Source organism: Uloborus diversus, chromosome 6 (genome assembly GCF_026930045.1).
Source record: "Uloborus diversus isolate 005 chromosome 6, Udiv.v.3.1, whole genome shotgun sequence".
NCBI lineage: Eukaryota > Metazoa > Arthropoda > Arachnida > Araneae > Uloboridae > Uloborus > Uloborus diversus.
In genome coordinates this window covers 3,653,777-3,678,146 of record NC_072736.1, presented here as the reverse complement: position 1 = coordinate 3,678,146, position 24,370 = coordinate 3,653,777, and the positions used below count along the sequence as shown (strand labels likewise).

Below are 24,370 nucleotides of genomic sequence, written 5' to 3'. Positions count from 1 at the left end.
GAGACACGGCCATTAAATTTTGGAAAGAGTACCAAAGCCGTTGCTAGGTCAAAAAAAAAAAAAAAAAAAAAGAATGGGGGGTGGGGGAGGGTACGCTTTTGGCGGCCCCTTAGTTGTTTCAAACGCATGGTCCAATATGCAGAGAGAGAAGATTTGGCTTCTAGTTTAGCAGAGATAGTCATATTACTAGACCTTTTAGTACTAGCAATATAGATTTAATCGTAAGGATAATATTCAGTTAGAATTAGGGAGTGGTGGAGAGCTACCTTCTTGCATTATTTTGAAATTGAAGACATAAAAACGCAGTTTTAGACTATATTTTAAGTTTGGGAGGAAGGAGAGAGGAGGTCCAACATAGCCTCTCCCGATATTTTTTCCGACTTTATACTTAATTATGTTCAGAAGAGGGGGTTCGGGGGCTGTCTCCCTCGAATTTTCAAGATTGTTATTTGAAAAGTTGTTTTAGTCGATCTAATGGTGATGTTAAGGAAGGAAGAGACTCGAAGTCATCGTTCTATAGTTTTTCAAGATGCAAAATTCAAGCACGCATTCCCAATTGTGAATTATTTCTGATTGTGACAAGTACGAGGGGGTCGGGGGGTTCTCCCCCTTGAAGAAATTGAAAATCGTAGTTCGAAAATGCAGTTTTAGACGATCTGTGGTGATATTAAGGAAAAGAGAAAAAGGGGCCACCCCACCCCGAATTTTTTTAAAAATTTTGAAGCCTTAAAAACGCGATTGTACACTTTTTTTTGTTAAAATTCAGTGCACCGCCAGATTTTTTTTATAAGTACAGCTCCGAAAACATAATTTAAGCCAACCATCGATGAAGGGGGGGGGGAGTTTTGAAAAGGCTCGCGATCAGAAATGTTTCGTAATTGAAGCACTAAAATCGAGATTTAAGACATATTCTGATGATGTTAACGAGAGAGAAAGAAAGGGGGGAGGGAAAAAATCTCTCAAAAAAATTTCGATGTGTTGAAACCGCAGTTTTCGAAGATTTTTGGTAATGTTAATGCGTGGAGAGATTCGGAGTCCTCCCCTGTCAAATTTTCAAAATTGAAATTTAATTAACGCAATCGTAGACACTTTTAAATACTGTAGAAAGTTTTGGAGATCTCCCCCGAAAAATTTTCTGAATTGAAGCCTTAGTAATGAAATTTTTGAGGATCTTCTGTAATATTTGGAGGACGACAGTTTTGGGACACCTCAGGGAGTTTTTTAAAAGTCCAAAAGACGAAATTTATTCGACCTTGAATGATGATTAATGATTAATTGAGAGGGCGTTTCTCGGAGGTTCCGTTGGGAGCAAGCACTCTCACGGTTTTTCAAAATTGCAGTCTTAAATACTCAGGTGTAGGCCATCTTTAATGACGTTACGGTAAGGGATGGGGTTTGAGAACGTTTTCCCGGAATTTTTTCAAAACCTAAGTTTTAAAAACTTACTTCCAGGTCAGCTTTCGGGACGTAAAAAGAAGGGTTTGGAGTTCCCTACTCTTTCGTTCAGTTTGGCTACGTCACTCCTGTCTTCATTGAAAATTTTAATTATTCATAAACATATTGTGGTAATATTTTCTTCCAATTTTCCTTTGCCAAACGCGGTTATTTGCTTGGATTTTCTATAATAAAGTTTTCTGTTTCCCGCCTAATATTTTTGGTTTCTGACAGATACAAGTGTTTGCGGCCTTAGAAAAAGAACTTTTAACATTTTGAACGAATGTGGTAATTTTCTGCGGTACCCAAGGTCTCTATTCCACTTCATTTTATTTTAAATACGCCACTTGCATATCTTGATCAAGCTTTGATTTACTTACGATTTTTACATTCAAACATTTAGAACTTTTGGTGTGAGTAATCGTTACACAATACTTTGAATCTCTCGTTGCATTTAACTGGTTTTTTTTCCTCTCTCACTCTTTATTTCAAATTTATTTCGGCGACCCATACATTTTTCTCTACTTAGGAATGATTTTCAGAACAACATTTTTCATCAAAATAAATAAATAAAATACATATAGGAATGTTTCGACGACCCATATCTTATGGTGTCCTAATGAAGTTGTCCTATTTATTTATGTTTTTTTTTTTCTTTTTGACTGAAGAACCATGAAGCATGGTTTTGTATAACCAGGGCCGCCGACAGACAAGGCGCGCACCATGTTAGTTTTGTCGCCGGTCCTCCCTCCCATTATGCTAATTTTACTCTATGCACAGTACTTTAATTCGGGCCGAGCCCATAGTTTCCGCCTAGGCAGACATGTCCACTCTGCGGCCTAGTCAAGAGTGTACTGTACTGAATGCTTTTTTTTTGCGTTAATAAGTGTTTGAAACGTACATTACTAAAAGAGAATCATGGATGTTCCCAAATTGTATTTTAAGATTACATTTTCTATTCAAATTTTACAGAAAGACTTTTTGTCACTATTATTTCAATAGTTCATTTATAATAACTATTTTAATTTTGAAAAACAACGAAGAGTTTCCCTTTTTCTTCGTTAGTTGCATCGCTAAAATGAAATTGGCGGCCCTACTTCTGAAAAACGGGGGGGGGGGAATGCTACGGCAACGGCCCTAAAGAGTACACGAAAAAAGTATTTTTAATGCATCAATTTTTTATAGAATGAGTTTAAATCTTTTTTCTTTCCAAAGTTCAAAAGTTTCATTTTCTAAAGGAAAAACTTTCATTTTCTAACCTTCTGGAAACCCCCCCCCCCCCAAAATTTTTATGGCGCAACTTGCGCCATAATCCCCCCCCCTGTGGGCACCCCTGTTGAAGGGAATGCCTCTCAGGAACGTTGTAACATGGTGTTGGATGTTTTCCACGGTTTCCCAATGTTTTCCTTTCATCTTTCTCTTGAGTCGCGGAAACAAAAAGAAGTCACATGGAGCTAAGTCGGGACTGTAAGGGGGTGAGGGATCACCGGGGTGTTGCTCCGGCCCAGGAAATTGGTAATGATGAAGGCTTTGTGACTTGAAATGCAATCGTCCTTGAAGGCTTCTTGCAACATCTGGAATGTTTCGGTTGCATTTTTTCCAAGCCTCACGCAAAACTTTACGGCGTTTCGTTGTTTAAGCGAACGCTCCATCGTGTCATGTTACAAAAGTTGAAAACACACTTCATGCGGAGGCACGTATCTCCTCTCACACTGCTCGAACTCAACTGACGACCGTATGCATTGAAAGGGCATGTCCCCCACCACATTTTCCAGCCAGTTTTACCGTGCTGCCATCTATCGTCGCGTCACAATAACATTATGCTCATTACTTTCATAATGGACCATGGTTTAGCATTCAAGTTTCAAATCCTGACATTTAAGAAAAAAATTCTTATTCAGACAAATACTTTTGGTCTTAGAAACATACACACGATTATTTGTCAACAGATGGGGAGCAAGGAGCAACAATATCTGGAATATTATTAGTTTAGTCGCCAGAATTTGATCGGTTGCTCCCTTTAACCAATTTACCCATTGAAGGGGTACATAGAGAAAACTCTTGAAGATGTAGTAAAAATTGTTAACTGTTAAGTGAAGATTTAAAAACTTCAAGACCTGTTTGGCGTTTTGTCTGATGAAACGGACAGTTAACGCAAACAACTTCTTCCTCCCTGAATGGTTAAGTGACTGTTCAGAGGTACACTGTTGACAAGATTGTGATTCGGTTCACAGTTTTCCTTATAAAGGGAGATTTTGATGTAAAACTTACCGATATCGTAGCTGCAATATACACCTATTTTCGTCTTACGATAACACACCTATATTTATCATACGTAAGTATACATAAGGCGTCTATTTTTCATCAGTTTTACTTGCATATTAGTAAGTACTTAGTGGGCCTCAAAATTGTTTTCACAAAATTTGTGGGCCGCAGACCTAAAAAGGTTGGGAACCGCTGCTCTATAATGAACACCCCCATAATCCAGGGTTGGCTTTCTGCCGGCAGAAACTAGTTTTTGCCGTGCCAGTGGCAGAAACTGGTTATAACCGGTAAAAACCGGCAAAAACTGGCAATAACTTAAAAGTGTCTTTAAGAACTTTAACTTTACTTAAACTTTTAAAGTAATTACTAAATGATATTCGTTTAAATAAACTGAGATATCAAAATTCATTTCAAAATTGTAAAAAAAAAAATCCTATACTAATTCCCTTGATTTAGTTTAGAAAGGGAACTTTTCAACTGCAGATGCTTCTAATATTTGCATTAATCTAACAAAGGACAAAAATCATATGGGTTCTTAGGCAAGAGGAGTGACATACAGAACTAAACAGGCATTACTGATAGTAATTTGCTCGCTTTATATGCTTCATCTAAACTGCTTGTGATTGAAATTAACTTGTGCTTCAAGAAGAAAGTGTCAGAATTTTATTGCCAATATTAACCTAGATTTTGTATGTAACTATTGTCACAGCTTTGCAAAACAAACTGGCCCCATTTCTCGAAACTTATTTTTCCAGTTAAATTTTTACCACTTTCCCAGTTACTAGATGGTGGACCAGTTTGAAAAAATATACAATAGATGAAAGTTTCACGAATATTGTTTGCTCCTCGATGCATTGCCTGCTAGCTCTTCTGTTGCAAGAATATTCTTAAGTTCCTCATTTGTGCACATAAAATTGAAAAAACTGTTTGGATTTTTTAAACCACCTTTTCTAAGAGGCAACTGCAGGGTCCAAACAATGTAACATTTGTTGCAATGTAACAATTGATTGTGCTTTAGTTAACAATTAATTATTTTTTCCATGTATTTTCTACTGTGTCAATAATTAATTTTTTGTCATTTTGCGAGTTTTTGCCAGTTTCTGCCGCAAATGTGGCAGAAACTGGTTTTTGCCATGCCGGTTTTAACCGGTTTCTACCAGTGGTTTTAACCGCCTTGGCAGAAACTTGCCAACCCTGCCATAATCTAGGGCCGGATAGTGTATGTATGGTGTTTTTGGACTCGGCATTTTGACTCCAAACATTAAAAATATGGAAAAAAAATGGAACATTTTGACCTTCATCCCAAGTCCTGCAACAACTTTTGCACATGATCTTAAATTAAAGTTTGTATGAAAAGAGATAGTAGCGAATATACGTGTTGGCTTTTCAACTTCCAAGAAAGTAGTTTGGGCTCTGAGGCTACATATGTTTCAAAAAGCACTGAAATGATAGCAGCAAATATTTTCTTTCCTTCCACGCGGACAACTTCGCTAAGTGAGACATCTTTGAGTGTTTTTGAAACGATGATATCGGCGCTCTACTAAGTTCCAAAACCAGCCAATAGGTGCGGTAGTGTTTTCATTGCACAAAGACATTACCATATCCATTAGCTGGATTCAGAACATAATAGAGCACCAAATATCACCTATTTCAAAAAACGGCGGAAATATACTACTTGGGCAAAGTTGTCCCAACTGACGTTTAGTCTTGGTTTTTAATGCTTCGAAACTCAAATTAAGTATTATGTTCTAGTTCATGCTTGTGTCATACTTCAAAGGCGAAAAAATCTCATATATGCTTTTTGTAGACAAAGTTTTTTGACAGTCAACCTTCCCAGAGGCGTAGCTAGACCCAACTTTCGGGGGGGGGGGGGGGGGGGTTCTTTCTTTTCTATATATATATATATATATATATATATATATATATATATATATATATATATATATATATATATGTGTGTGTGTGTGTGTGTGTGTGTGTGTGTGTATATGTATATATATGTATATATATGTATATATATATGTATGTATATATATGTAAATTTTTTAGTATTAAAAAAAATAAGAGGGAGGTGAATCTTACATACTTTGGAATGGGATGCCCCAATTCTGATACTTGTGTCAAACAAAACAAAAGCTAAGAATTTTTTATTTTTTTTTAATGTTGTGGAAAATTCAACTTTTTTTTTTCTTTTCCCTCCATTTAATTTAAAGTGAAATTTTCTAGCAACGTCTTGTCAAAACCAGTCTATCCAAATCAGGGGGGAATCAAATATCTGATGAGCGTGTTCCGTTCATTTCAGTGTGACTACAAAAGCTGGCATCCCTGAAAGCTAAAAAATACTTCCATTTCCACCTGTAAACTGGATGTTTGACCTTCAATCTCATCGGTGGTCAGACTATAAAGACTATTTTTACTAACTTGGTTTGCACTAAAAGTATGAAACAAAATAAAAAAAAGACTTCTTGAATTATAACCCGCAAAAATGAAATTGCTTTTCATATCGTTATATTTATATGTTGCTTTTTATGTATTTACATTTACGCTAATTTTAAAGCATTTAATAAAATTTGAATAAAAAAGTTATTGAAGAAATATTGGCGGTAGAAAGTTATTCGCTCAACATCATACCATCAGTTCTCCTTTCAAGTCTTTATTTTTAATCTATTAGCTGCTTTAGAATTTACATAAATATCTTTTTGAGAGAGCAACAGCAATTTCGGGTATTATAAAACAGAAGTCTTTTTTATATTCTACTTTTTAATCCGAACCAAGCTAATAGAAATAATCTAGATTCATTTCGTTTGTAAACATTTTATTCATGTAATGCAATGCAGTTTTTCTTTTGAATTAAAATAAAATTACCTTCAGAAGGGTCCGATGGGACTAATGCTGCTTTGCAGACTGTACTTCGTTTTCTTCACACGACGTTAACTTTCTCTTTTTAGAGCAATCCTTTTCGTCATTTTAATTTTTTTCTTTGGATTGAAAAAAGCTTGTTATCGGTTTTTCTCGCTTCATTATGCAACAACTTTCACTTAGAATGTACATTTTTAAACAGACTATACGTTTCCAAAAGAAAATGCAGTAAATACTGGCTGAAAAATCAATGTGATTGCAATGGATACTCTGGTTAGCAAAGGTCGTTTTGACTATGACCTATGACACACACGAGACCAAACCAACAAAAACCTCTATCGTCTCGAACTCCGGCTATGCTATCATTTTTGGATTCGAAGCCCAATGATCTTTAAAGCAGCAAACAAAAACATTTTCTTCAACTCAGAAACAGAGGAATTGTCTTCAAGAGCTGAGGAGGCAGTGGAAAAAAAAAATTGAAATGCGTTCCACGAATAGGCTTTCCAGGAAGATTAACCAAAGGACAGTCGTTTCGCGCACTTTCTTGGAAGAAGAGTAAAGGGGTGAAATTCACAGGTTTTACATATGTAAGATGAACATTTCAAGTTCATGGTTAAAGGTCCTTCAAGTTAAAAGCCATTTCGCTGTTATCTGGATTAGTACTGTTCTTTGGTTGCTCTCTTTCTTAAAATTGCGATTCCTTAGAAAACCGAAATGATAGGAGTGAAAAGAAAGTATGAGTTTTTTTCAAGTGATGAAAAAAGGAAAATCGTAGAATACTGGCCAAGTTAGATTTGCTGCAATTGCTAACCTCAAGAGGATAAATAATGAATCCAAAAAAAAAAAAAAAAAAAAATCAGGGACCAAAAAGCAATAAAAGACTTTTTCTTGAAAAAGATATGCTTAAAGTTTCTTTTACTGTCAAAATGATTCCTTAAACTCGCAATAAAGCACTCAATAATGTAATAGAATAAATACCTAACAAAACTAATAAAGAGGAATTTTAATCAAGAGCCCATATTGTCTTTAGTATCGATTTCAAATTTTCACCATCATTTTTCATATTTCAAATTTCTATAAAAAGTTTCTTAAGCCCCCGTATTTCAAAACTCTTTATCTCGATTTTTTTTCTTTAATGTGAAATTCGAAACATACAGATTCGACTGTATGCAATATTCCCACTGCGCGGCTCATTCAATTAAATATATTTAACAATTTGCAGAATCTATGACAAAGAAAGGCTGCATATACGTGGATTTAACAAATCAATCTCATTTCTAAAGCGAAGTGTCAAATTTCACTCAATTATCAAAAAATTGTCGTAGCAGAGGGAGACGTCTTTATGCTTGAGGGTCACACATGGAGCAGATTTTCAATGGCATTGGGAGGGGGGGAAGCGAAGGGAATTTTTGACCTTTGTTACTCAGAAAAAAGTCGTTTTGATTTTTTTTTCTTTTTCTTTCTTTCTCTTCCCTCTTCTTTTTCTCTCTTTTTTTTTATTTGAGACTAACGTTTCGGGGGGGGGGTTGTCCCCAACCCCCCCCCTTATCTACGCCCCTGAACCTTCCTTCAATGAAACTTAAAAGGGTAATTGCCACTTTAGTTTAAGCTTATGCTTTCAGGGGTTGGTAACGCCCGGCTGAACAATTCGAAGGTACAGGCGTCCAGTAATTTCCTTATATCTATAAAAATACACGCAACAATGACCAAAGACTACATGTTGGCACTGCTTTGAGTTTACGTCCATTGCTGAAACAACAGCACATCAGACGTACTTTCAAAGGAACAAAGTGCGATCTAATATTACACCCCGCTCTCCACTGTAACGTGTCCTTGGTGCGCACCAAACTAAAAAAACTTAACAGCATCGGCTATCCTCGATGCTGACCTTGGCGGCAATCATTACTCTCTGACATTCAAGGTTGATGTTATTGATACAAAGAAGATCGCATTCCTCTATTAAAACGACGACGTCTTTTCCGATGTGGGCTGGAATAACAGGATGAAGCAGGTGCACATGCAGGTGGGCAATCAAAGATGGGAGCATCAAACCCTTACCCTTATACATACACCAGCCCACACAAAGTGGCCGTCTTATCCTTCCAAAAGAAATGTTGCATGGAAGCAACAGATTCATCTACGAACGTACCGTCACGTCAGTCAAAATTTACACTGCAGGTGAAAATGCCACGGGATGATTCGTTTCTCAATAAATTTAAAAGCTTCTACAGACGGATGAACGAATATGAACACCTTCAAGAAACATAGATTTGTTCGTCGACCGAACATAAACCATTTTGAAAGAGGCAATGCAAAACGTTAATGATGCGAGAAAATTCAACTGTAACCGGGTCGTTTTGCAGTTTCAAGATGGGTTTGTTTAATTTCTAGCATCTTCAAAATTTTTGCGAATAGCCTGAATTCGATCTACTGTCCAACCACGGATTGCATGGAATTTTCAAACGTCCAGATAAGACGAATCTATGAGAGTAAGGGGGGAAAGTAAAATTTGATGCACGTATTCCGCTCATTTGAATGAGACTCTGCTTCTGCAAAAGCTGACATCGGTAAAAAATAATAGAGTCGTCCATTTCCGGCTGTAAAACGGATGTTTGTCTTTCCATACAATCTGTGGTCAGACAGTAATATGTACAAATTCCCATATAATTGAAAATAAGTAGAGATGTTGAGTTCCCGTGAGCTCTCATGCAAATTAAGCCCTGGTTTCAATAATTTACCAAGAAAATTGCCTTACGGGAAATCACATTTTGCTTGACGATACTCAGGTTCGAAATGGAAGGATGCGAAAGCTGAGCACGAATGGCTAATAAGAGCAGCGCTTTGTGGAGCAACATTTCCAGCGATTATTTTTGAAGAAATAGAGGTGATTTTTGGCCGGTAGAATATGCTATCATCTCTTTTAAATCTCTTTTTTGTTTTTTCGAAAACTCTGATTTAAGGAACGGAGGGGCGGGTGAGGAGTAAGCCCAAAGCTTAAAAGCAGTTTTTCTCAGGTTCAGATTTGTCATTTAACATGTTCTTCCACAAAACTCTACTAATATTAATAAAAGCAGCAATGATGACCAGCAGAAAAGCGGCGACGGGGGAAAGGGGTTGGAGGTAATGCCCTGGAATCTTTAAATATTGAAAACTTTAGTACGTTAATGATATACATGGCAAAGACTTGCGCTAACTCAACCCTCTCATCCGCACCAGGAGAAAGTTCTGGTTCGCCAGTGATGTCCAGTATCAGGAAAATACAAACTTAATTCTTGATCAGGATCAGACCGGATCCTACATAAAGAATAATTCATCAGCACAGCTATGCTACAGCTATTATTCGGCCACTGTTTTGTGATAAAATTAAAATCACGATTTGGCATCGACAGCATTAAAGCATGGGAGGTCAGAAACTTATCTATTCGTGTTTTTAAATTCTATTTCCGCATCTAGTCTTACAAACGAAAGCAAAAATCAATACTTACAGACGCAGCTAGTATCTGAAACTAATTGATTTTACCCCACAGCAATGAAGCGAGTAGAAAAAGTTGCTAAAATAGAAGCAACTAAGGATGGAATGCTCGACAGCCATTTTTCATTTAAGGCGAAAATAAGGAACAACATTCGACACTATTCCATGTGAAAATTGATAACGCATATAAGACAGCAAATGATAACTGATAACACATAAGATTTTGATACACAACGCATCTTAAAATTGATAAAAAAAAAAAAAACTCATGTAATGATTTTTACTCATTTTATTCTTTTAACATCCATGTAGAAATATATTTGAATCTGTGATCCAGTGGACGAAAGCTTCGACACGTGCGATCTTCTTTGCCACATAGGATATTTTAAAAGCTTAGCAACAGCAAAAATTAGACAATAGATGCGAATTCTCATTTTACTACATGGGGAAGGTGGGAAACCAAAAGTGTTCCTATATCGTGACACTGCGTTATGCATCAGCAGTTAGACACTGACATTAGTTGAGAAGAAAATCCTTCAAAAAATGCCGACAACGAAAGTTCGAAAATGATTAATACTGGATAACTATAGTCGAGTCATTCCAATCGAAAGACAACTATAGTACCAAAAATAACACATTTCCAGTTTCTCAGATACTATTTCCGTTTGGAATGAATGAAAACCATTTATCTAGAAGACAAAAAACAATGAGAATAAATTGTCAGCTAGTCATCTCTCATTGGCTGGCTCCTTTACAATTCAAACTCTTTTTTTTTTTTTTTTTGCTCACTTTGCATTGAAGAATTTTTCTTCAGCTCTCAAGAAGTGGAACTGTGAAATGAGACAGTGGATCGAACAGCTTTCCATTGATTCAAAATCTGTCCTTTCCAATGAATCGGAGAAAAAAAAAAAATCTGCTGAGTCGAACGTCACGAGAGCCGTCCTCTTCCACACAGTCATTCCTCCACCGGAGTGGGAGCGAACAAAAGCAAGGGCACGTGCAACTAGCGTGCCCACAAGGTCAACTCTCTACGGATGCTGAGCTGAGGAGAACCCTAGCAACAGAACTGCGCAGACCAAAATTTAAAAAAAAGTTTGTTTTGTGACACGTACCAATTATTTATTCATTCTTTTTTTCCACATTCGACTCAAACAACTCATTTTGTGATCCAGAAAAAAAAAAAAGAAAAAAAAAAGAAAACAACCACACTTGTGGATAGGCGTAAGACTTCAATTTTGCAGCCTATGTGCCACACCAAACTGTTGCAAAGTTTAACTTCAAGTAAAATGAAATATTTTTTGTTGATAACTTTTAGCTCTTCCATACCACTATATATAATGGGGTGAGAACAACTGTTGGGGCAAACCGAACCAGGTAGCATTATGAAGGATACGCAGATCCTAATCAAAGACGCTGCCAGATTAGATGTCCTAAATATAGGCAACTACTAATTCCGTAATACAGACTCACACTTCGTGAAAATTTTTGTTCGATAGAAGAAAAATACTTTTCATTAAATAAAATTTAGAAATAGTACTTTAATAACCTTTAAATCAAGTCTTCACAATCACAAAAAATCATGCAAAAGAAAAAAAAACGCCGAGTTTTCCTCAAAACAACTGAATTGTAGCTTCTTGAAAGTAGTATTCACTACCTCTCTAAACATTTCAATGGCGTAGTCTGTGCCATGACCCTCCCATAGGTAGGCGCCCCTGTATTTCTGCGCATGCGTCGTCAACTGCAACGAAAACGATATTTATACTTTGATAGGCGACATTTTGTGAAGTTTAATGCTTCGTTGCGATTGAATTTTTCAGATTTATCATGCATAGACGTGTCATTAATATCCCCCCCCCCTTTTCACTCCTAGAAGCCTGTCCCGTATTTACTGTTCTTAATTCTGGCAACCCTGAAGACGAGAGAAGCAAATCAGTCTCGAATGCGTTCCCGAAAATTCTTTTCGGCCAGTTCGCTGAAGAAGAAGGAAGGCTCAAGAGCTTCCGCATCGTATCGAGAAGCAGCAGCCGATAGCGGAGACGCATTGCATTGCGTAATAAAGGGAGGAATGCATCTATCATTGCATAAGAGGAAAACTGGAGCGAAGCGGTAGCGACTGTGTACAAACAGAGAGACGGCTATTTTTACTTTCTTCTTTCGCCCGAGTAAACCGTCCCGCAAAGAACCTATGCGACGAACTTAGAAGGAAAACATCGCTGAAGAGCCATACACCAGGGGTACCCGTTCCCAGGGCCTGATTACCGCACAGGCCAACTAGGCCTGGGCCTGGGGCCTCATCTTCGTAAGGGGCCCCAAATTACTTAAAGAATTATGCATAGCATTAAACCTACATGAAAAATACATGTATTTTTAAATAATAATAAAATGACTTGTTAAGTGGAAAAAAAACTTCCTCAAATGATAATTTTTATTCATTTTACCAGTAGCGAATTTACCATGTCACACTTACCGAGGGACACAGAAGTTGATTCATAAGAGCACATGATAAATGATTTACATAGTTCTGTGACAGACAAAGAGGTCCCCAAAAATGCATTCCGAGGCTCCCCAAACCTGAAAATCAACCACTGCATTCCACCGCAGAGTCTTCAAGGGGGCCTCCAAATTAATGTGGGCCTAGGGCCTCACTCTTAGTTATTCGGGCCTTGCCCGTTACGCCTAAGAGCAAGGGCGTACTCCCTCCTATATATCGCAAGGTTTACACCCCCCAAAAAGTGATAATTGCAGCTCAAAACACTCCCCCTAAAAATTTCAATGGCACAGTCTGCGCCATGCTCCCCCCCTCCAGGTGGGCACCCCTGTATCATGTACCGTGCTCCATCATTCATTTCGGATGGGGGGTCCCTTTTGCTAGATCATGCAATAGGCATCCTTGCATTTTTTGTCAAGCTGAAAAATATCTCATGTTTTTCATCCTTTTTCGGCCGTGGCAATGGGCGTACCCAGGATTCCCGTTACGGAGGGGCAACAAGATAGTGGTTTTTAGTTGCCCAATTCTCCTTGCACGGACCTCGGAAATTACTTGAAATTATACTCCTCCTCTTCCCCTAAAAAACATTTTATGTGATTTTTGGTCAGATTAGAAAAAGCGGTTATGCAGCTCTCCCCGGGAAATATTTCGAAATTGAAGTCCTAAAGTTGCAATTTAAACTATCTTCGGTAACATTTAGAAAGAGCGTGGGAGTCGGGGGTTCTCTTCTAGGGAGGGGCAGATGCTACACCCATAGCCCCTTTGACGTAGAACCCCAAGTGTCAAGACACAGTATAGTTGATGTAACCAGAAAAATTTTTGGAGAGGGGCCCCCGCATTAGAAATGTGTCAGGAAGCAAGTAGTGTACAATTTTGTATAATTTCGGAGATAATCGGGATCCGGAAACCGCCCTTAAGGAAAAGTCTTGGTTGACGTGGTAACCACGATAAGTTGGCGTATGTGACGTAAGAGTTTACCTCAGTTGGGAGAGTTTATTTCGGAATTTTTGAGAAAGTGGACTGTGATTGAATCAGTATTACTCATTTCTGATCATTGTAACCACTCATTCATTCCTGCTACAAACTGAAGTCTTCTGCCTTCCGATTCCAGTTGACCTGTTATCCAGGGTTGCCCACCCCCCCTTAGAGCAAGGGCACCCCCCCTAAATTTTGCGACCCCTCCCCAAAAGCAAGAGCCCCCCCCCCTCCAAAAAAATGAGGAAAATACTTCCCAAAAAATTGTAATGACGCAGTCTGCGCCATGCCCCCTCCCTAGGTGGGCACCCCTGCGTTATCTCTTGATGGCACCAACTATACCATGACACAAACCACTAGTCTTTATCGTCTTACCATTAGCTCCAGTAGTGTTGCATGTGTGTGCGGAACGCAACATGTTATTTTTGCAAGCAGAGTGCTTTCAAATACTAATAATACAGTCATTAGTTCTTAGAAATTATTTAATGACATTTTCAGAATCAATATATATTGTACAAATGAAACCGTGAATGATTCGTAACAAAACTAACTGAGCGCATCTTTCATTTAAAAATTTAAATTCATTTGAAGGGTATAACTGGTGATTATCTCCAGTTGCATACCATGTAAAACCTTGGGACATAGTTCATTGTTTAACAGTTCCCATTTTTCTCCAGAAAGTAATAACTAAAAAAAGTTTGTGTCTTTAAAACAATTTATCAAAGTAATGGGTAGAGAAGGCAAGTTTTTACGACAAGGTAGAACTTGTTAGACCCGACGAAAGGAACGCTTATGTTAACCAAAATACTCTTTGTCGAACCCATTTCCACTATAATGAACTACTCGTAAGATTAAGCAACATATTTTTAGCGAAAAATCATCCAATTAAAGAAATAAATCGACCAAGTCACGTAATCTTACTAAACAGTCCTTTTGGCCGCCATTCGCACTAAAACGAGCCCGGATACCGTAACGGGGCAGCAGACAGTTCTATAAAATGCGACTATCTTAAGCTTACGGTATTGGTCGAAGCAACGATACGTGACGCATTTCCTTGCAGCATGAAATTTTCCATTCCACTAAAACCTCAGCTTTTCTTTAAGCTACTTTTATGCGAGTTTTCTAACGGCCCAAATCCTTAGCTAATCACGGAATTTCCGCCGACTTAGGCATTGTCAGCCGCTATTTTAATAAGGCTTAATGGTTTCTAATTACAGACGATCTTCCCCAGAACAGAATGCAACGTGGGTTCAAAATAAACGGTTCTTAACTCTTAAGAAGACCATCGACCACTGTCGCCAAATCAAAACCGTGGAAAAATACTGTTTTATGCGGGGAATAACGCAATAACGAAAAAATGTTCCCGCGAAGCTAGAAAAATCAAGTTTTGGTAAAAGGGCTGACGTAAAATTGACGACTTTCAAACTTGTAGCAGAAGTTTTCCAAATAGTTTAAAGAATGTTTAGGGAAATTAAAACCGCGACGACGGATTTGCCTAAAGATTCTACAGCATACATGGCGCCTTTTGAAAAAGCAATTTGAAAAACAAACCTTTTCCTCGGTTTCTTTTAATGATTAGTTTAAATGCGTCACCTTATGAAATTGCGTAAAAAGGAGGCGGGGCAGGCGGAGAACCGAGAACCAAAGAGTTCCAAAAATAAATAACCAAGTTTGGCGAAGTATGATATCTAGCCATGAATCTCCATCATACGTTTCCTAGATCAGACCCAAACCACGATTGACGGGATTCGTAGCGGACGAGGCAATAAACATAATAAATAAACGTTACACAAAACAAGTAAAAGGCCTTCATCTTCGCTTAGCACAAAACCTCTTGACAATATGGTCCATCTTCAGAATTGAAAAGTTGTGTATCAAAATTGCGATACCGTGCAAAACGAATAACAATGGACATTATCACTGACGGTCAGTCTACGAAACTTTTTTTCTATCACTCGTGGTGCTGTTTGCCGAACCATTTCTAGAGTTGACAACCCTTAAAAGACACGCCTGCTTTTGAACACGATCGTGGAGCATCAGAAAATGGTTGTTCGGTTGCGCACAGAAGCAAATTTGCAACTTTGTAACGTAATAATGCTTTATCTTCTCATGCTAAAGTTTACCTGCGTCCTCAAGCCCTTGTCTCTTAAACTCTATCATTAGAAGCAGCGAAAGTAATTTGGCATTCAAATTAAGTTAACATTCTCTTTCCCCCTACTTTAAAGCATCAATCGAATAATAAACAATCAATTGGGTAATGTGACATTTGTTTACATGTTGAGATGATCATGTCGATGGCACTTTTGAAGAAGTAGGTAGAAGAACAAATAATGTGACATTAGTTACAGTTTGAGAAAATTATGTGGATGGTGCTATGTTATGAGAAAAAATTAAATGATACATATGGCTCGATTAAGATATTAGGGGACTTAAGACCAAGCGCTTTTTGGGGGCGGGCCGCCGGTAGTCAAACCGTACAGTTGACTAAAACAATTTTACCTTTGCCTGAAAGAATTTTAACCATTTGGAGACCCCTATAAAGCAGGGAACCTAGGCCACGGTCTAGTTGACATATTCGGTAATCAAGCGCTGATGATACAATTCCATAAAAAAGCACCATCTACCACTCTTTCAATTGTTCAAATAATGTGGGAGTAAAAAAGCAAAGAATAAACATGCCTCTTTTTATTACTTCAGTTTCCTAGAAAGTTAGTATGACGGTTCAATTTTGGCTTGGGTACAAAAACAACGACTGCCAATCAGAAACATCATTTACAAGGGTTAGGAAAAGGCAATTGCCTACTTCTGGTTTTTCGAAATCAATGTACTACTTACATGTTTTGTGTATGAGATGTTTGGTTGTTTTTCGATACAATATGCACTTTATATATACCCCCTCATCTTGGGAAAAAAAATGGAAAGGGAAGGACCAACAAACAATAAATACCAAAGCGCACAAAACATAGCAAAATACAGTCCAACATCGCTCAAGCGATCTTTCTTTACAAAGATTTGAAGGAAAAAATAAAGCTACACAATTTAATCATGGGCGCCCATATAAAAATTCTAAGGGGTGGGGGCTCAGAAATTTTCCGAATGGTTTAGCAAAACATTTTCCCCATGGAAACCGCTTTCAGTACAGATTGGAGATATTAAAATTTGACATTTTTAATAACTTATTCATTGATGGATAGAAAAGAATTTTGTTTACATTTTTGCAAAGAAAAAAAGCGCTAAAAGCAAGGAAGTTCTCATCTCAAAGGGGGAGGGGGGCTTGAGCCCCCCTTATAAAGGCGCCCTTGAATTTAATCTGACAAGTGTTTATTTTTAGCTTTGGCTAGCAAATTGGAGAGTTTCCTTTCCTTTCCTTGTCTGAATTGGATATTAGACTGAAACATCGGTTTAAGTTTGATGTTTCTATTTACTTCATCGTTAATTTATCTGAATTAAACACTTGAAGAGCGACTTCATCTCAACCCATTTTCGTCACAGACTATAAGGTCACATATGAAAAACAAGTAAAAGGAAACTTACCTCAATCACTATGTACAAATTCTTGGGGGAGTCCTGAAAGGAAAGAAACAAAGTGAATATTCATTGTTTAAAGAAGCATTGATTTATTGAAATCTCTACATAGTATAAAATGAAGTCTCCAAAAAGCGTCTGCGTGTTTGAACTTGCAAAACTCGAGAACTACCTGGCCGATTTCGCTGAAATTTTCAGTTTGTTCCTTTAAGCTCTGAGAAGGTTTGCAGACCAGTTGGAAAAAAATTCGATGAATGGTTCTTTTTTTATTCCAATTTAGGCCCAATTTTATTGTAAATTCTCGAATATGGGGGTGAAAAATTACTCGCAAATAGTAATATTACATATCGTTGGAAAGGGAAGAATTTTGCGCGTTCTACGCAATTTGTTCCAATGCTCTAACTTAATTGCGGCGGGAGTTTTTTACGTTTTTAGCTCCAATTTTTTTAGGCTTAGCTGAAATTTAGGAACTATTTTCTTCATTAAATCCATCAATAAAAAGTGAAGGAATTGTCCCACAGTTTTCTTTTTGGCAGCATTGGAAAAAGCTGCTTTTCTTACTCCAGCTCGAACTCGACCTAAATTCGAAAGTTTATCCCTCGATCTCCACTAGAAAAAAAGTTACAAGCGAATTAAATGAAGTTCAAAAATCTGTTCTCTATTCAAGTTTTTAACCATTTTATTTTGCTTTTCCACGGTAACGCTTTTTGAATCCATTGTTTATTTCCATCTTTCTCATTTTTAATTCTTAAACTTATTTTATTAAGTGTTTCCATGGTTACGCCTTTTAAATCCATCGTTCTCATTTTATTTTCATTTCTTAAAAGTATTTTAGGATCTGTCGTCATTGTTTGGCGAGAAAATTTTGCATGATGTTTTTTTTTCTTTCATTTAATCCTGGTTATTGAAGATACTTCACTTGACGCAATGGTTTTTTTCAAGGTAGACCGGGCAAAGCCAGGCAACGCCCCCAGCTAGTACAATATAAAACACGCATTCAACGTTAAAGGCTCTACTGTTTTAGCCATCACTGTTATTGTGTGAACTCGAGTTGAGGAATGAAAGCTTTTTTTTTTTTCCTCTGTCCAAAAAGTATGTAGAAGTGTTGAATCACACAGGCAGATGTAACTCCCGCGTGCTTAAAGGTTTTGCCAAATGTCAACATTTAAATTCAAATTGACTAACGCAGGGAAGATGTAGGTTTCGACGCGAGTATCCAGCCAGCATTTTAGTTTCCATCCTTAGTCAGAAGGAGTTTAGTTCCTTAGTCAGAATTTCGAATGTTGCTGCCTTGCGATAAACTTACGTAGAAGCACTTGCAGGTCAATCACACCATTTGGGAAGAAAAGAAGCATTTTTTGATTACATATCAATTTTATCACACGCTTGTCAGGGCACAAGAAGTACAAGAGCCCTATAATCCCCAGATCTTATTTTTGCATATAAATAAGCTGAGTTTCATCTAAAACGTAAAATTCAACGTAAAATTTAAAAGAAGAGCAGGAGCTCAGCTCATGCAAGCTCCCATGCAAATTAAGCCCCCCATCATCAAAACAACTTCGGCGAAGTTACACATATAAACAAAATCGTAGAGTAGCAACAAATACAACATAAACACTTGACGGAGATCGAATAAGAATTCAGTATAGATGAAAAGCAGTCAACGAGAGAAAACATGAATAAAAAATGAAAAAGCAGTGCAAGTGGATCTGCATCTATCGTACCATTTTAACACAGACACACACACCAAAAAAAAAAAAAACTTTGTGATTACTAGGTAAGGCTGCCAAAGGTACCTTATTTCTGGTGTAACCTGTCGTCTGACCAAGGGTGCTCCCCTTGGAGAGGGAAGGGGGCGGTCATGATCGCGCAACTGAAATTTTAAGGGGGGGGGGTATGGGTATTTTTTCTTTTAGGGGGAGGAGGTCTTTCGCTCTTGGGGTTTTTGCGGTATTTGGGGCGATGCGTCACTGCTCTTGAGGGGGATGGTACCTTGCTTCTGACTTCCATCGGAACAAATTTCAAGTCATTTGTTCCTTCAAAGTAAGATTTAATAAAGCATATAAAATGAGTATTTTATCATAAATTTGAATTTCTCTATTCGTTTCGATTAGAACTGAATATTAGTGGAAGCAATGCCGAAAATCTTGGATTATTGGCAGGTCTTAAGGGGTCAAAGTACCTTTCAAACTTTTTTTTAAAATTTAAGTAAATTTTATGTTTCTTTGAAACCATAACATGCATACTTATTTCGTAATCAACAATTTATTTTCAAAATTTAAAAATATTGCCTATTTTTTTAAAAAAATTAAAAAATTGAGGAAAATTTCAATATTTTAAAATCTTGAAGGCTTTTTTTATATTTTTGCACTAATTAAAAAAGTTTTTTGCTAAACGATCACTATAATCATCTCTAAAAATCTGTGCATTCATTTGCTTATATGTTTATTAGAAAATTTTCTGTGATTAATTATGTAAAAAAATCAAAGTTTTTTTTTTTAATTGTTTTTTAAAGGTTTAATATGCTCTAAACATTTCAGTAATTTATAAAATGCTTTTTCAATGCACAGTTTTGTCAAATATGTTACCTCAATTGCAAAAAGTATTACTTTAAAGCTGTATCTTTAATAGAAAAAAATCCTTAGGGATTCTAATGACATGAAAACACACACACACACAAAAATAAAAAAAAAAATAAAAAACCCGTTATCGAGAAAAAGAAATTTAAAGTTCTTTTGCATAAGAACACATAGCGAGCATGGCCTAAAACCACGCATAACTTTTTAAATATTTGAACTAAAGCAATGAAACTTTTCCCCTGTGTTCCGAATAGTTTTTAGTTTTGAAATAAGCGATACATTTTTTTTTTTGATCGTTTCATCATTTTTGAGGTACTGTAACCCCTTAATTTGTTGAAAAATAAATAAATAAATAAATAAAGTGCCGGCGCCCTAAATTCTTCAAAACTAAGCTTCACGCGTAAACAGTTTGAAATCCCGTTCAGTGAACATTAACCGAAAAAGGAAAGTGCAAGAGCTGTCTCATGCAAATTAAGATCCGAGTACTAGACGCTTTTCGAGTTTTATCTAGCACTGACTACGCAGGCACAGCGCACCATACGCTTAACTGACCGTGGGCCAGTGTTGCCAGATTGGGGGAAATTTAACCATTTTGGGGAAATCTGGTGCTCTCTGGGGAAATTTTGGGGAAATGTGTTTTGAGGGGAATTCTTTGGGGAAACATTTTTTTCTTGGGGAAAAGCTGGGGGGAAAAAAAACCTCGGGATTTTTTTTTTTTTTTTTTTCGTATTTAAATTCGCGTCAAGAAGTTGTTTGTATTTAACAACGTTGGTTTAGCTTTGCTTAACTTTATGGAATTCGCATTTTACATTATGTGGAATATTATGCTACGGAATTCGCATTAAAAGTTCTGCGTGAGTAACTAGTTTTGATACGTGAATAAGGTAAAAATAAGTGATGAAGAACGTTCTTGGATAAATGTATACAAAAATCTTAGTTTAAATATACATACAGAAGCAGAGTAGTAAATGCGAGTAGAAAAAAAATATTTGGTTATTTCTTATCTCGGTCAGGCGCTTGTATTTATGACTAGTGGCACCCGCACGGCTTTGCCCGTAGTAGAAAATTAAAAGGTCTTTTGGTTCCCCTGTATACTTACAAATAATGCATGATGAATATCTCGCCCATTGGATTGCCCACGTTACGGTTCCACGTTATGATAACTTGGTAATTTACTCGTCCATTTTATCATAATTTTGCTCGGAAAAATGTTCTTAAACTTGGAATAGAAAAGGAACAAAATCGAATTTTCGAAAAATTGCTTAAAGATGCACACCCCCATGCTACAAACTAATTCTTTGCCAAATTTCATGAAAATCGGCAGAACGGTCTAGGCGCTATGCGTGTCACAGAGATTTTGACAGACAGAGAGAGATCCGGACAGAGAGATATATAGACAGAGAGACTTTCAGTTTTATTATTAGTAAAGAAAGATAAGAAAGATAAAGAAGACAAAAAAAAAAAAAAAAAAGCGAAAATGTTAAGAAAAAAAAAAGTTGGGGAATTTTGTAAGAAAATTTGGCTATTTGGGGAAAAAAATTTTTTTCAAGAGACAAAAATATTAGAGGAAGTCGATTTATTTTATGAAAATATTTGTGGAAAAATACTTTTTGAATTTGGGGAATTTTGATAGAAAACATCGCTTTTTGGGGAAAAGTTGGAAGGGAATTTGGGAAATCTGGATTTGACCATCTGGCAACTTTGCCGTGGGCAACGTTGATCACTCATTGCTGATTTTTTCACACACACGTCGTAAATTTTGAAAACGAAAAGGAACGGAATCTCTCACCAGGGAGTCCCCAATGGCGGAAGAAACATCCAAACAACGACACACCCAAAGATATTCGGTCATGACTTCATGGTCCGCACAACGGGTTCATTTATGAACTCATCTGCGAAAACAGAACTCGGAAGAGGCAGGATGACATTCACGCAGGAAGGTAGAGTACCTCCAGCTGGCTGTTCTATTTTGGACCGAGAAAGCTTGGTGACAAGACAGCACGACGGGCTCCGTCCCAAGAAAATCAACAGTTTAATAGTTACTTCCAAGTGCAAGAGATACCTTGTATTGCGTCACTGAGATTGCCTCTTGGAAGAACGCGCGAGAAGTCATTGAAATAGTGAAATGAAAAAAGGTCTTCGTTTTGAATCCAGGTTGCAGTTTTGGCCGGACAAAACGGATTTTATCCGTGCCACCGGTTAAAACTAGTCAAAACTGGATTTTACCACCAAAGAGCTGACCGAAACTATATTGTGTAAAAGCACACTAATATGTGTTCACATATAATTTATATGCATATTGCTGCACAACATAAATATAAGTAATAGAACGTGTATTTATCAAAACTGAAGTAATTTTTCAAACTGAGTTAGTCATTTAATTTCAACTTTTTTTTATATTAACATTAAAATTTGTTTACTACAAATAGTAACACTAAATGGCCTGCAGCTATTTTTCACAAAACTTCTAAGACATATTCAATTTGTTTAAAAAATTAATGGAACACTTTGAACAAATTTGAAATTTTTTTTGTGCTTATGAGACGATGAAACAAGTGTATATTGTGCTATTTACTCTTTGAGACATACTTCTGCCAGTGATGTGACTTTTCTTTTGAAACATGCAGTAATTTAGTATTTGCAATATGTAAAGTTAACTGTTTACTTAAATAATGAATAGTGACTGATTATGCAATTGCTGTTTCATTTTTCTTTTAATTATGTATTAATTTATATTCACTTTAAACGTTATTATTTCCTATATTCACGACTAATGAACAAAACTGCTTTTATCCAAGCCGGTTTTATCCATGGTTAAAACTAGTGATGTGCTGGATCGTTAAAAAGTAGATCCGCGGATACGGATCCGGATCATTAGTGTCAAGATCCGCGGATACGGATTTCAAATTTTTTTTTGCCCAATTCAACTATCCAAGTGTTAAAATTTATTACGGAAAGCATCCCTGTCATAATAATAACACTGTTTCTTCAAAAAATTCCATCTACGGCGATAAAGACTGATTTATTATTCTTTAAAGAAATCTCCCTTAAAATTGAAGGGGAGTTGGAGGAACGGGTCAGCACTGCACATAAATGGTTAAATAGAATGTGAAAAATTATTTCTATTTTGCTCGGTAGATGTAGTATACTGGAGCAAGAGTGTAAAGCTGTTACTGGATAGGATAGAAATAATTTTTTGCATTTTATTTCAGCATAAATTTAGCGCTAATCCATTCCACCCAAATTACTCCGACCGACGGAATAACAGAGCCAGGAACACCTTTACAAACAGTAAACAGAGAATTCCTTATCTTTTTTTTTTTTGAAGGATGCCGAGAAAAACCAAAATGAAGAATAACAAAAACCCCAAATCAATAACAAAAACTAATATTAAACTAAAAATCAAAAAAGAAAAAACAACATGTCTCAGATGACCGTTGGCTTCTGAAATTAAATAGGGAATAAAACCTAATTTAAACGGAATTTAAAAGTCTTTTATTCAAATATTTAAGAATTTTTAGAATAGAAAAGATCCGCCAAAAAAGTAACGAATACGGATGCGGATACAGATCTTTATTTTTCCTCGGATATCCGCGGATACGGATATCCAGAACATCACTAGTTAAAACCACAACTGGCCAAAACTCACACAACCCTGTTTTAAATCCTCCGATAGACGGTAAAGCGCTAAAGATGTGGTCTTGAATTTTAAGCCTACACACCAATTTGAAAGAAACATTTAACCGAAATAGCGAGTTCGAAAATTTTAGCGAGGGAAGAAGAAACGTATTCCATTGACAACCGGAAAGAGAGAAGTAGAAAATATTTTTTAACATCAAAATAAAATTTCATTTAAACCATGTTAGAAGCTAGAAGCGAAATATTTTTTTTAAAGTAAAATAGTCCAGCTTATGATAATTGCAAGGCTTACGGCCGGGACGGATGCAGAAAAACATCATAGGCGGATCATGCTAAAATAATTTTTAGTCGCGAAATGCGGCTAACGACGCTTATTTCTAGCACTGGCGCGGTTGCTAGTTTATACTCAGGTGCAGGCCCGAAGAGAGGCCATGTCAGCCTAGTCGGAAACTTGGCAGGGGCCTTGGAGGGGGGGGGGGCAACACTGACGCAAAAAAAAGAAAGAAAGAAAAGGAAAAAAAGGGGGCTGGGACTCCAAATATGAGAAAACGTAAAGATCAAGTAAAATTTACTGTTGTGGCACTTAAAATAGAGTTAATTGTTTTCTAGTAAGCAGTTTTGATTTTTTTCTCCTCCACCACCTTTTTTTTTTATTTTCCCTTTTTTGCTTCTTTTTTTGGAAGGTGGCATAACTGACAAGGGGCCCCCCTTGGCTCTCTGCAACCCTGCTCAGGTGTCATTAGTTCGGTTGGCAAAAAGAGTTTACGTAACATTGCTACTTGTCAAAATACAAAACGTTTAGCAATGAACTTTTACGAAATGTTCTGTTTGTAGAATATTATAACCATCTCTCGTCACTTATGTGAACTTTCGTTTTGCAGTGTTGTTTTTTAATTTGTGTAAAGAACTGTTGTACAAAGCGCCCTCTTGTGGGAGAAACACTTTGCCAGAATGAGAAAACTCGAGAGGAGAGACGTGCGCTTGAGTCGAAACAGGCAACTGTTCCAGACGGGAACATATACTTCAGTGTCAGCTTTTGTGTTACGTGTGTGTACAGCTGTAGTATTTGTATTTAGTGTGAAATTAAATGTGAGTGTCGTCAAAGAGAAGGGTTTGTCTTATTTGTGTAAGTAA

The 24,370-nt window shown here is 36.9% G+C and overlaps 1 protein-coding gene across 1 annotated transcript in view; it reads right to left on the bottom strand.

Annotated features, from left to right (window-relative positions):
* LOC129224656 (serine/threonine-protein kinase unc-51-like) overlaps window positions 1-24,370 on the bottom strand; it is a 201,666-nt gene that overhangs the window by 77,561 nt on the left and 99,735 nt on the right. Inside the window, exon 4 of the mRNA XM_054859195.1 lies at window positions 17,028-17,060. Within this exon, the coding sequence (XP_054715170.1) occupies window positions 17,028-17,060 (33 nt within the window). The remainder of the gene's footprint in view (window positions 1-17,027; window positions 17,061-24,370) is intronic.